At 45.5% G+C, this 14,243-nt stretch overlaps 1 protein-coding gene across 6 annotated transcripts in view; it reads right to left on the bottom strand.

Moving 5' to 3' along the window:
• The window catches only part of TLN2 (talin 2), a 401,618-nt gene that overhangs the window by 167,332 nt on the left and 220,043 nt on the right, over nt 1-14,243 (bottom strand). For all 6 annotated transcript variants that reach the window (XM_036440039.2, XM_036440034.2, XM_036439998.2 and 3 more), the window contains 2 exons: nt 2,611-2,782; nt 844-941 (listed from right to left, as the gene is read on the bottom strand). In XM_036440039.2, coding sequence (XP_036295932.1) covers nt 844-941; nt 2,611-2,752 — 240 coding nt within the window. In that variant the 5' untranslated portion in view covers nt 2,753-2,782. The remainder of the gene's footprint in view (nt 1-843; nt 942-2,610; nt 2,783-14,243) is intronic.

Genomic DNA, 14,243 nt, shown 5'->3' on the forward strand with positions numbered 1-14,243 from the left:
GTGTCTCCAAGTATCTCTTTTTCAGTTATAAGCAATGTTTAATTTCCGTGTCATGGAGCCCATAAATAACACCCCCATAATTCTTCACAGTCATGGTATATCACAGTAGAACTGGCTTTCATTGTAACGGCAAGGCCAAATATGGGTAATACATTTGGGAGTTATCTTTAAATAGAGACTTCTTCTTTTACTACACGTCTTAAAAATAGAATCATGGAGGGAAGTGTTAATTGGCAAACATACTTCACTCTTGTTTTATGGAATACTGACCAATCAGATATGTGCATTTCATATACCAAAACCCAGTATCTCGAAGATTCAGCTAAACAGAATATGGAACTTTTTTAACTCATTAGTTCTCTTCCCTTCCATGCCACAACTATTTTTTGTTGCTACTTTTACAGATAGGTATTAAACTTACATCCAATATGAACTTTCTTTTATGAAAATAAAACACCAATTAATATTCAATCTCTGACTACCCTCAGTATTATACTTTTATTTTCTCTCTAATCCATCATTACTTCCTATCACCATTCACCAGGAAATACTTCCTACATACTCACAGGAAAATGCTGTATCTTCTTTCATAACTATCAAGTCCAACAAGGGCACGTAGAAACAGTTTTAAATACTAACCCCAAGTTGCATTAATTACTCTGTGGAGTTTCAAGAATTTGGACTGCTGGTAATTTTCTGTCACTATCTGGATAAACCCTTACAAAGTACATTGCATCAAGACTACTAATAAGATGCCCTTGAATCAAAATAATTGTTGGGTCTCTCCTTTTCTTTCAAGCATAATTATGGATGAAAAAAAGAAAAACAAGATCAGCAACCTACCCCATTTCGCAACATGTAGTAGTCCAGTGTTCTGCCCGCTTCCAGCCAGATTCCTTTCCTGGGGTCTTCATCAGAGAGAAACAGCCCATAGTCAGAAGCTGGAAGATTAACAGAAAGAGAAATAGGAGACAAAGCGACGATGAAGCCATCACTGACACAGCCTGAGTCTGCTGACTGGGCTAGAACGTGAGTCTTCTCCTTCAACAGAGAAACGTTTCATTTTGACACCACAAGCAGCCACTGGGACTAAAGCAGAGGAGGAAGAATAAGAACTGAGCTGCAAAACCAATCCCCTCCGACAAGGGCTGTACTTAACATTAGAATTGAGAAAATATCAAGGACAAAGTGGTCCAAATTTCTTTCTAACCGAATTTGGCTTTGTTTCTTATACTTGTGATAAAAACCAGGCCAAGAACGCAGTGAAGGATGTCAGGACAGACATGGAGAAATGCGGAAAGGACCATCTAAGCCCAGAGCCACTTGGTCACAGAAGGGCCCATGAAGCCACTGCACTTGGAACAGTCCCTCCCTCCCGCCAATGTGTGTGACCAAAGGTAAGCAGGGGCTCCCTGTGAAATGAAGCCTCTGCTCTCACGTCATCAAATTATGAAAACAGTTGGAGAATTGAAGTCCATGTTCCCCATAGTAATCTCCTTAAATGACCCAGGAAGTACAAAGGTTGGCGGAAGGAAGTTATTTTCTTAATGTGATTCAAGGAAACTCCAGGGACCCAGGGCAGGTCAGAGCTCCTGCTGTTTCTCAGCAAAAGAGCTTCCAGGTCTTCAAAGGTTTCTTCTTTGCTAGCTGCAAAGCAGCCAGCCCAAGGGGAGGGAGCCTGGAGGAAAACAGCAACTGCGAAGTGAAGACCCCAGAAATGATTGAACTAGATCTCGAAGCAAGGCTGGAGAAGTAAGCAACTTGTATTTCTGGGTAATCCACAGAGTGTTTTGAATAATTCAAATGATGCTTCCGACCTAAAGGTCAGCAGTTTTGTAAGAAAAAGATCTCTTGAAGGAGACCCATTCCACCTGTAATTATCCTTGTCACGTTTCAGTTTCATGCTTCCAATTTTTAAGGTTAGTCTTATACTAAAGGTCTATCAATTTGGGAGTAGTCCCAGTTTCTCAAGTGCCAGGCAAATAATCACTAAGTAAAGGAAGAAAATGTAGAGAGAAGACAAAGGGAAATGGAAAAAACTGTATGAGTGGCTTTTGTTTAAATTCAGATTAATGGGGGACAGTGGTTTAACTAAATACTAATATATATATATATCAAATGCCGTTTTAAAAAAAGGTAAAATTCATAAAGCCTCCTCCCTTAATAAAGGTTTGAGAGAAAATGTATAAGACCCTTTGAAGTACTGCAAACATAAGGTGGCCCTGGGGGCTGCTGGCGGTTCCGGACTTCGCCAGGCTGCTGCATGGGATGTCCTCATGCACCCAGAACAGGGCTCAGGGTCTACAAAACCAGCACCTGTTACAGCAGCTTCACTGGGACGTTAGAGGCAAATAAGACGGTGTGTCAGAGGGCCTTGCACACTGCCTAGCGCGATGCTGGTATATGAGTCAAGAGGATGGCATCACTCAGCGGCAGATGCCGTCACTGTCATCGGAAGCCTCGCACAGGAAGCAAACGGTGCCCAGGCGAGGAAGACATCTCATTTGAAACACAGACACGAGTGGGCATGTTCACCATCCCAAGCCTCCATTCCATCCGCACTAAGTGAAGCACACACAAACACGTGCCCAGCGAGGCCCCCGCGGCTACCTTGGCCAGTTTGCGCCTCGGGCACCCGCTCCCGGATGAAGCGGCACGCGTCGTACACGGCCGTGGACGGCTCGAACTGCATGGTCTTCACCACATTGCAGTGACGGACACAGATCTTTAAGGACAGGGCCACCATCTTCATAGGTGATCCACAGGCTCCCGCCTAGAATGTCTGGAAAACACAAAGAGACAAACCCTGATGCTCATGATGACTGTTCGTCTTGGGGGGTGGGGTGGGGGGGCTAGACTCTGAATCAGCTTTGAAAATAAAATCACTGAAAAAATAAACAAAAGAAAATTACTGGACTGAATTAGCTTCAAGAGAATAAAACAGCAATTAAAGAGAATGCTGTGGATGAAAACATATTAAAAACTAGTTTTTTGGAAAAACTTTAAAATACTGGGGTAAGAGCAGCATACAGTTTTGAGGTCGACAGTGTGGCCCGTGGAGTCCCTTGAGAGGAAGGACCTCAGGAGTGTCCAAGCCTCCTTCTCTCAGGATGCTCCCTACTTGGGGTTTCACTGGGAGAGGCATTTCCCAGGTGACTGCCCCTTAGGTGAGAGGCAGAGAGCCTTGGGCACCCCCTGCTGTCTCCTGAACATGCCCCTGGCGGCAGCCCCAGTGCCAGCTCCCTGCCCACCAGCTCCTGGGGACAGAGGATGAAGCACCAATGCCTTCATGGTTGTTCCTCGTGGCAAAAGAGTTCCACCAAACCACGTACCAGAAGACTTGGCTTCTAGACCCAACCACATCCCCGGAGACTATAAATGTGAGCAAGGCCGTTTGGCCACTCTGCCTCAGTTCCCCAAGATAAAGGAGCCACAGTGATATCAGCCCTCATAATTCATGGAAGAACTGAATCCTGTGGGGACACCAATAAACAGCCGAACTGCCCATTAAACACCCAGTGTAGCAAACAGCTGCACACTCTCGGGGCTCTGAAAGTTAAGAAAATGCCAACTCCATTATTTCATTAGACAAACTATTGGCATATTTTGCTTCTCATCCAGTTCAATGGCTTTAGAAAACAAACAGGTTTAGGCTAGGTTTGTAATAATGCATAAATAATTTCTTTTTTAAAATTGAAATCCAATGAGTTAGTGCATTTACTTGGAGTCACTGGCTTCTGGTTTATGCTGGCTACCTGCTCTATTCTGTGGTCAGAAACTTACCCGCCCAAGCCAGCCTCTGCCAATGCATGCCCTGGGCACAGGAGGGAGGAGTCTTCCCTGCACCTGAGAACCAACGCAGACTTACCCAGCTGCCATTGTGGCCAGCAACATAGGCGCTTTATAGTTAGTAGCTATTAGAACCCTACAGTGTGGTGAATGACCTAAGTCCACGGGAATTTCAAGCTCAAGCTCACATTATTTTGTCTTTTATAAGACAATCTTCATGTAGTAAAGCTGTATCCCAGGGCACCCTGTATGCCTCCTTCCCACTTAAGAATGTAAGTGCACCTTAGCTGGTTTGGTGCACTGGATAGAGCATCAGCCTGCAGACTGAAGGGTCCCGGGTTTGATTCTGGTCAAGGCACATGACTCGGTTGCAGGTTTAATCCCCAGTAGGAGGCATGCAGGAAGAAGCCAATCAATGATTCTCATCATTGATGTTTCTATCTCTCTTTCCCTCTCCCTTCCTCTCTGAAAAAAAAAAAATACATACATACATACATATATATATATGGATGTAAGTGCTAAGAAGCAGTGAGGCGGCCAACACATACAGAAGACAACAGGCTGACCAGTTAGACTAGAAAATTGGTGCCTCTGGGGTGTCACTGCTTAGTAGGCCAAATTGACTGCCAGCTTCCTACAGAAGGTGACTAAAATCATTTGAATACAGAGGACATTTTTAGACAGATACACTCTCATGAAGCAACCATTCAGGCCATCCACTCTAAAGTCATTCTGACCTCTACTTATACTCAGTAAATGCTGTCTGTGAAAATGGGACAATATTTGTTACTTGAGAAATGTTAAGATATACTTCTCAACCAACAACAGCAGTGTTCAGTGGGAATCTGCCCCAAGCTGAATTAACTTACTACAGCGTGGGCAGTGACTAGATTGTGGACACATCAGAGGAGTTCAAAATACCTTATGATTTTCCATCTATAAAATCAAGGACTTTTAAAGCCAAATATAAAAGGCTCTATCCAACTCTCTCTCTGTGTGTGTGTGTGTGTGTGTGTGTGTGTGTGTGTGTGTGTAGCTACATTTAACCAACCAACTCCCCAAGTTGGGAAAATAAAATTTAAACTCTAGAAACAGACAAATTTTCTGAAATGTAGATCCCTCCATGGGATAATCTGTCGCCTGGGGCTGGTGACAATGTGGGGTTTCATGAACCCCTGAGCTCTGGGAGCACAGATGGGGATAAGATTCAGTGGGGAAGGCCGTGGACTCCATGTTGTCATGGATGCAATTTATGGGATGCACCAGAGAGGATGGGATGATTAGTGTCTTCCATGCCCTGGGAATGGGAAGCAGTGTAAGTGTCCCTGCAGGAAGGCTGCTCCTCCCAGGCTAACAATTAGGCTTTCTGAAGACCAAATGAATGGTCCCTGCAGCCAAGCAGGGAGATGGATTCCATCAAGGGAGAGACAGAGCCCATGACATGAAGCCACAGCAGGAGAGTAAACACAAGCAAAGGCACACAGAGGAGCAAGGAGAAAGGGGCAAATACCAAAGCAGAGAGCAGACAGAAGCAGCAAGGAGACGGCAGCACAGAGGCTGGGAGACACGGAGAGAAGCCCAGAGAGTTGGGAAGCAAAGGGGAAAAGAAGAAACATAAAAACTACAACAGTGAAGGAAAATCTATCCAAAGCAACTGGAAAAGCGAAGAAGCCATTGACTGAGGTGGGGGGAGATGCCGGAGACACAGGTTTGGGGTGACAAGCCTGGGATGAGTTGGTCTGGGATTACTCAGTGAAAAGGTGGCGGAGAGTCAGCTACAAAGCAGGAGGTGTAATAGGGAGTATATTTAAATCCTTGGGACTAGAAAGAGCATCTAGGGAGTAAGAAAGAGATACCAGGACTGAGTCCTGGAAAGACGTTCTACAGTCAGGACAGGGAGAAGGAAGTGATAAGAAGGTGGTGGGTGAGGGAGGAGAGCAGGGAGAGGGTGGGGCCAGAAAAGGGTGCATGGAGCGGAGCCGGGAAGGGGGGGGGGGGGGGTTTCCACTGGGCTAAAGGCAGACGCAGTTCAGGGAGGATGAGGATTGGCAGCTTGGAGACCTCTGGCAGCTGAAAAAAGAGGAGCGCCATGGAGGGGAGTCACCAGGACAGCAGGATCAGGAAAGAGGTGAGGAGAGGGGCTGGCAGCGCAGGAAAAGACTCACTTCTCAAGGAAGTGCTGGAAGGGGTGGGGGAACAGGTGGCAGCTCAGATTTATGCTTTTAAGGTTTTTATCCAGAAGTACCAGTACACATCACGGGGCTGCTGCCAACTCCACAGCCACACTTTATAGGGACATGTTTCCCCCAACTGTGGTCCCGAGGGGAGTCCCAGCACAGCGAAGTGCCCTTCCTGGAGGCAGGCGTCTCACCACATATGCCCTCTTTCCCGGGCCCTGTCCATGCTGCTGCCCGGCTCTGCATGGGAGCAGAGGAGCCAGCAAGTCGTGGCTCAAAGACAGGGCGCAGGACCAGGAGACTAAGGTTCAGGTACAATGCCAGGCCCAGGAGCCTTGGCCCTCTGGGCCCCACTGCCTCTCTTCTTTCCGCTCCTCCGAGCAGGAAGCCACCGGCTCCCATGGAAGGGGCTGGCTCCCATGGAAGGGGCTGGCTTCCAGAAGAAGCCAACTATTCCCACGGGACTCCTTTGTCTCCATATCTTACCATCTCACCAGGAATTGGAGCCACTATCCTGAGTTCGGGGGAGACACTGCACAGAACAAGGGGCACCAGAGATTCATTACAAGGTTCGTGTTCTCAACTTTGGTATTATCTCGAAAACAACTATTGAAAAAGCCATCAATATTACTGCGTGGGAGCACACAAAAACACCAGAAAACCAAGTCAGTCCCTTTAAGTGGTCGAACACTTAAAAACTCCAATTTCTTCTTCTTTCTTTTAGCTCTCTTTTATTACGACTAAATGTTCCCAAGCATGAAATGGAAAACAAGACCGGATTCTCCTTCATGAAGATGTGTAAAACATGCAAATTATGTACATGAAAAATTATTTATAAGCTACACAAGTATGTACCGAAGACAAGGTGTTTTTGTTATTATCATGCAAGAGGCTCACCCACATAAGACGACCTTGGTGAGATCTGAAACCAAATGCACAGTGATTGAGTCACCATCCCACAGGGATCATGGCACTGAGCTATGTCTAGCACCACTCACACCTAAATGGACATTTGCTGGAATTAAGTGTCCGACTCTGACAAAAAGAAAGCAGGGTGAACACATATGGCGACCTATAAATGTCAACTGAAGATGAGCATGTGTTTTCACCACTTGGGAGAAGTCTCACTCCATATCCACTAAAGTCCTGGGAAACCACGTAGCTCAGACAACGCGCCACGATGAAGCCTGGTGCTCCCTCTCCACCATTGTGTTTTCAGGGCAGCACAGCAAGGGAACAGCAACTGGCCCTCACATCCGCTTTCTGTATCCTCACTGTCCGCTATTCCCGGCCCTGCAGGCTGGGCATCTGAGAGCTGACAGGGTGCCTTTTCTTTTTCTTTTTCTTTTTTTAAAATATATATATCTTTTATTGATTTTTTATAGAGAGGAATAGAAAGTTAGAAACATCAATGAGAGAGTAACATCGATCAGCTGCCTCCTGCACCCCCCAACCCCCCACCACTGGGGATGTGCCCACAACCCAGGTACATGCCCCTGACGGGAATCAAACCCAGGACCCTTGAGTCCGCAGGCCGACGCTCTATTTACTGAGCCAAACCAGTTTCAGCCAGGGTGCCTTTTCTGGTTTGGCTGCAAGAGGGCTCAGAGACAGTGTGTGCACTCTTTCTTGTATGCAGTTCTAGTCCAGTGGTTGGCAAACTGCGGCTCGAGAGCCACTTTTTTTTTTTTTTTTTTTTTTTTTTAATATTTTATTGATTTTGTACAGAGAGGAAGGGAGAGAGATAGAGAGTTAGAAACATCGATGAGAGAGAGTCATCGATCATTTGTCTCTTGCACACCCCCTACTGGGGATATGCCTGCAACCAAAGTACATGCCCTTGACCGGAATCAAACCCGGGTCCCTTCAGTCCCCAAGCCGAGGCTCTATCCATTGAGCTAAACCGGTCTCGGCGAGAGCCACTTTTGACTAATGAGTTTGCCGATCACTGTTCTAATCCAATCTGCCTCCCTTTTATGATCCTATCCGTGTTTTTGTTTTTTCTTTTATCTCAAATGGAATGTATACTATCTTGTTGGACCTTAAGTCCTTTTGTTTGTTGTGGGGTTTTTTTTTTTTTTTTTGTGTGTGTGTGTGTGTGTGTGTGTGTGTTTTGTTTAGTTTTGTTTTTGCTAAAGGCAGGGCATAGATGCATAAAAGATGCATTATTTTCCTTTTTATAATCTCTTCCCACTCTGACCATTTTTGCCCCAATTGTGTGTGCGAAGATCGCCTGGACCAACAGAAACCTTCTGTGCCATCCACTGTGGAAGATGAGCCAATGGAACCAGTGGCGAAGCCCAGACATTCTCATTCTAAAGTAAATAATTTTCAGTCCCTGAGAGCTGTAAACAACTCAGGATGATGGCAGTAGTGCCCGCTGCCCAGCCTCACCCAGTCCACCCTGGGCCAAGGAGCCCAGCTCAGCCAAGGCCTCCTGTCCGAAAGGAATGCCCACTATTGGTCAAGAAGCGCAGCCACCCCTTGGATCTCTGCCCTGTAAGTGGGCCAGGAGGTGCTCCAACCCCACCCCTGTCTTACCAGTTGCCATACTGAGCTGGTTACTTAACCAGAATCTGCCTCACTCTCTTCCTCTATAAAATGGGAGGCAATGATGGATGTGCCTATACAGGTACTAGAGAATAAAATAAGTTAATAGGCTCAAAGGCACATAGAAAGCACAGGTCAGGGTTTGCTATTGTGACTACGAGTCATGGGGGTTGGCGAAACACTGGAAGCAGCACACTGTGGTCAGCTACATATGAGCTGCAAACTTTCTTTTATTGTTAATTTTGCCTCTGTCACTAGTAGATATTACAGGCATCAGAGAGCAAAGACAGAGAAGATTCCTGCCTAGATTCCTGCCTCTAGTAACCCTCTTCATTATGGAAGGCCTATGACATGCTTTTCCTAGAGGCACAAGTGTTTAAGGAGGAGTGCGAGGCTGCATGTTTATGGAGTAAGCAACTCCTAGCTCCTAGGCTGTTCTCTCAGGGACAAGTCAGATTCCCTCAACTCAAGAACACAAAAGGAAGAAACCATGCACTACAGGGCAGAGCAGAGGTGTGTCACTGGGACCCTGGATCTCCAAGAAAGTAAGAGCTGTGCACCATCCCTGTCCTCTCCCTCCTGCCAGGGACTGGACTCTGACCCAATGGAAACCGCTGCATCAAATGACAAAGGCTGCACCTCCCCCTCCTTTCCGCCTGCCCCTCTCAGCAGGTGAAACACGGGCCTGTTTGATAACAGCACGCATCACATAACCAAATGTCAGCGTAAAACAGGGGCCTATATAAAAGCTACCATTCATCTGTGTTTACATCTCAGTCTCCTGAGAACAATTCTGTTCTCTCAAAAAAACTGCCCTGGAAAGAGCTCCCCCTTCTCTCCAGCCTCTACCTGCTCCTGGGCAAGGGAAGAAGAGGAAGAGCTCATCCAACAAGTAAGAACCCATCATGACTGGGTCACAAAGATGCCTCAAAAGCAAAAGCCAGCATCTCACATGCTCCCTGCCTTGCCTTCTGGGCTAGCTGCTCAGATACCTTTCAGATAACATTCAGACTCCATATCCCGAGCCCACAGGCACACACGGGTACCTGTCTATCACTATCTAGGAATGTAGGGCAGGTCAACTATTCACAGGGGTCAGGTGTCTTTAATTCAAGGAGGGGCCAGGAAAAGAGAAGGCCCAGTGTCCCTTTTGGTCTCATCTCCAGACAAGCTTTATCAGGGGCCAAGGCCTTCCTTAATAATCTTGTTTCCTTACTGGGCCCCTCACTCCTCTTCCCAACTAGTGAGAGCCCCAAGGGCAGAGTATGAGTGGAGAGACTCCCCTAGTCCCCACATCCCCAACTTGTGAGAGCTCTAGCTAACAAGCAGCTCGGGGGAAACAGTCAGTGAACACAGCTGATGTGCTTTTTCCATGCGGCTAATTAGCTCAACTTACAAAAACACCAGCGTGATCATGCTCCCCTTTGCAAACAGAGCGGGAGACCAGAAAACCAGACAGAACATTCATGTCAGACTCTCTCTTTAGTCCCTCAGGGAAGCACAGGAAGCCAAGGCAACTGTTTGACTTTGAATACTTCAATTAGAAGTAAGACATTAAAAGGTCAGGCGGAAGACGGGTATAGGGGAAACGATGAACCATGTGAACTTAGTGGCGGGCCAGGCAAGTCAATAAAAATGCCAAACAAGTGGTTGGCTCACAGGGCTGCTTTGCAAACTCCATATAAGCCCCATATTCCACAGGGCTACTGCTGTGTACTCTTGCCTGTTCCCAATACACCCATAATAAGATAAATACACAACCCAGTACTGAGAATACATTTGCCATGAGGAGTCCATCTCCCCCACTGTCCTCTGAGAGCAAGGACTGTACCATCAGAGCCATCTTTGGGTCTCGAGACCCTAGCACAGTGCCCAGCACACAGACGATGCTTAATAAATGTTTGAGGGATGAACATGCACTCCATGGAAAGATTTAAACAGATATTTAAAAATTAGTCATAGGAGTTATTCACACTAACACATAACTGAAAGATGAACAGACGGCAAACATCCAGCAAACCCAACTATTTCTACTCATCGAAAACCTGTTCCATGGGCCACAGAGGCTTAATCTCATGGCTTACATGATGTTCTTCAGTTTGTCAAATGAGAAACCCAAAAAAGAACCAAAGCCACATCAGTCATAAAGACTTGGAAGTTCCTGTGGGCAGAGAACACGTGTTTTGCTTAGTTACCTGCCAAAGAGGACTTAAAATGTATTTATTTAATGCATGGATGGAGGGCAAGTCGGCATTTCTAACTCCACTAAGAGAACCAATAAGCATGCTTACCACATAGAATACAGGATGATGTGAAAAGACCTGTGATATTGTTTTCCATTTTCAGATGAAGAAACTATAGTTTTGAGATCAAAAGACCTTCTGAAGGTCCCACTGCTAGAAAACTACAAGCAGACTGTCCACATGGAAGAATGAAGAGAGCTGGCCATGCAATGTGGTAAGACTGGAGCAGAGCAAGGATTCACTCCTGACACTATTACCTAAAATTCCACCACAAAGATCTGCCCCCAGCTAAACCTCACCGTAAGAGCAGTTATTTACATTTATCAACTATCATGGTCTTAGGTCTCAAGTAAATTGTCAGAATCTTTCAGACAACTTACTTGAGAGCTGCCCTTTATTAAAGACTAGTGGCCTCAGCCCGGCCTGCACCCTCTCTAATCTGGGACCCCTCGAAATCCAGGACCGCTGGCTCCTAACCACTCATCTGCCTGACCACCCCTAACCACTCTGCCTACCGGCCTGATCGCCCCTAATTGCCCTCCCCCACCGTCCTGATCGCCCCTATCTGTCCCCACCCTGCCAGCCTGATCACCCCCACTGACCTCCATGCTGGCTGGCTCGCTCATCCCCAACTGCTCCCTTCTGTCGACCTGCTCACCCCCAACTGTCCCCGCCCCCTCCACTTGCCTGATTGCCCCTAACTGCCTCTGCCTTGGCCTGGCCACCATGGCTTTGTCTGGAAGATCTCCAGGTCTAATTAGCATATTAGGTATAGATGATACCTAATGACCAGGAAATTCTGAGGAGGGAGGGGTATTTTACTGCAGACAAATACAGACCCTTGGCACTGCTAAGAAAGGGCAGTGAGCAGAGATGAACCCAAAGAAGACACCTATGTGTTCATAGCATTATTATTTTGCTTGGAAGTGATTTTTTAATGCATACAGCATTTTGAAATGTATGGGCAATCAGGTTCAAGGCATAGCGCAAGGGCCAGGGGCCTCATCCACCCAGTTATGCTGTAAAAACTCCCCATTTTAACAAAACAGGTGTATTTTTAATCCCTGCTACAACTGCCTCTATTTTGCATCTGAGATGCACCACCCCATTTTCTTCTCTGGTTCTTCCTACTAACCACTCACTCTTCAAGCTCATTAGCATCAAGCTTTGCTTCCATAGATTAGTCTTTCCAACCACCCCAGCTGGCAGGCTGCCTATTCTCTCCTAGGCTCTCTGAACACTCACATCTGTAACCCTAGCTCCAGGCTAACACCTCAGCAGAACCAACAGGAGCTGCTACCCCTCGTGATCTCTTGGTACTGAAGATACCACGGTATGTCCACAGGTGGCTTTTCCCTTGATGTGCTCAACAGGTTACAAAGTAAATGGATTTTTCTGCATCCCCATTTCACAGATAAAAACAGAGGATCTGGGCAAATAGGTGACTTCCTGGCCTGTGTGTAGAATATACTGTCATTTGCTGTCAGACCAGTAAAAAGGCTAAACTGAGTTTCCAGAAACCTTCGGTTCACCTGGGGTTGACACAACAGCTGATTAATCTCCCAGACATCCTAGTTCCCTGGAGTCTACCTATTTTCTTCCTCGTTCAAGTTGAAGAAGGAAGAAGCTCTAAATTGAACTCTGATTTTAAATTCTTTTATAACCCAACTCAGTCAAGTAATTTGAGGCTGTTGCAAAAACAGATATGATAGAAAAATAAAAGTTTGGGTCCAAGAAAAGAAAACACAATAAAAATAAAAGTGAAGGTTAAGACCAGGAGAATTGTGAATTATTTACCACTCATTTGGATACTGGGAATAAACTAATCTCACTGTGTGTGTGTGTGTGTAGTTTTTTTCTGACCCTTGGTAACAAGCCCATAAAAATCCCAGGAAAGCAGATTCTCTAGCTACTGTTGTACTAATAACACAGGCTTTGTCACTAGGGCACGCCCCACCGGGATGAGTACAGATAGACTAGTTTTTGCTTGGGAAACATAGAAAGCTTTGTTCTGCAATGATCTGGAAATAAATATTCAGTGTTCCAGACTGAACTCGGAAGAATGTATGAAGTGGACTTCAAAAGTTCCTTCTAGGGTCAGTCACCTTCTTCATGCGTGTGCTTAATTCAGTGTTAAAATAGCAGCATGGACATGGGTTGTGACGTGACAAGGTAGACTGACTGTGCTTGGTTTCACATCAGAAATGGAAGAAATCTCCCACTTCTCGGCTCCATTCTCTTCCACTGCAAGGTCTTCATCGCTCACTGATGACCAGTGGGGAAAAAAGGCTGCAAACCCACAGTATCACACATCCCTCAAAAAGGCAATGGTGCATGTTTAAGCAATGATGAATTCTGAAGAAACAGGGAATATTAAAAACATATGCCTGCCACTTGCCTATGCTAATCCACTCACCATAAATCAGAAGAGCATTTTTATTAGAACCCAGATATAAAAATCTGGCACTTAAGTAGAGAACTGAAACCAATACAGAACTTAACCAAAATTTACATTTCTGAAGATTCAGAGTCCATTGGCATATTATCATAGTAGCAATCAGACATTCACACACGAGATTACATTTTCCAAAGGATCCTCATTTTCTGTGACTACTCATTTCGAGATCACCCTCATTTTCTATCTAAGAATTGCAATGTTTCAGTTAAACTAAACATAGCCTGTGGTATCCTCGATCTCAGAATGGGAATTGTCAAGACCAGCCTTCCACAGGACATGTAAATCTTTGCAGTAATTTTCCCATTCCCCTGAATGTCTTAATACATATATTTTCTAAATTTTATAAAATAACAATAGCAGCAAACATGTATAAGAGATCATGTGCCTGACACTGACTCAAGTCCTTTCTAGGTATATGTCAACTCATGGAGTCATCAACATAACCCCAAGCTAAGGAGTTCAGACTGCATCCGGGTAAGACACCCAGGACACAATGGCCTGACAGAGGTCACTGAGCTGGAACTCTGCCTCCTACTGTGTGCTGATTAAAACAGGAAGAAACATGGAAAAATATAATGTTTGTGTTAGGTGAACAGTAAAATGGGTGAAATATGTATTGCTAACATGTTTTTTTAATTAACAATTGGACTTCCCTGTGATGCGTGATTACATGCCATACACTGAACTAAGCACTTTACTTAATGATTCACTGAGAGAGGAGCCATTTAGCCAAGATAATCAGGCATAAGTCTATGTCTCCTAAGTAATAGGAATCACAGGAAGAGAGGGAGGTTTAACCCCAGGTCTGTCAGAATCCAGGCTTCCATGTCTGGCCACATGACACCCAGAGAGAAGTTCTGCTAACGTTTTGACACGTCTCATGCCAGTGTTTACGCATAATTTTAGGCAGTTGTTCTTAATTTCAGATTTTCTTAAGCTAGATTTCGCTTTTTGAAAGGAATCATCAATATTATTAAAGAGCAACCCAGAAGATATTAAGAAAATAAGAAAAATTGAAACCTGAAG

This window comes from Pipistrellus kuhlii, unplaced genomic scaffold (genome assembly GCF_014108245.1).
Source record: "Pipistrellus kuhlii isolate mPipKuh1 unplaced genomic scaffold, mPipKuh1.p scaffold_m20_p_1, whole genome shotgun sequence".
NCBI lineage: Eukaryota > Metazoa > Chordata > Mammalia > Chiroptera > Vespertilionidae > Pipistrellus > Pipistrellus kuhlii.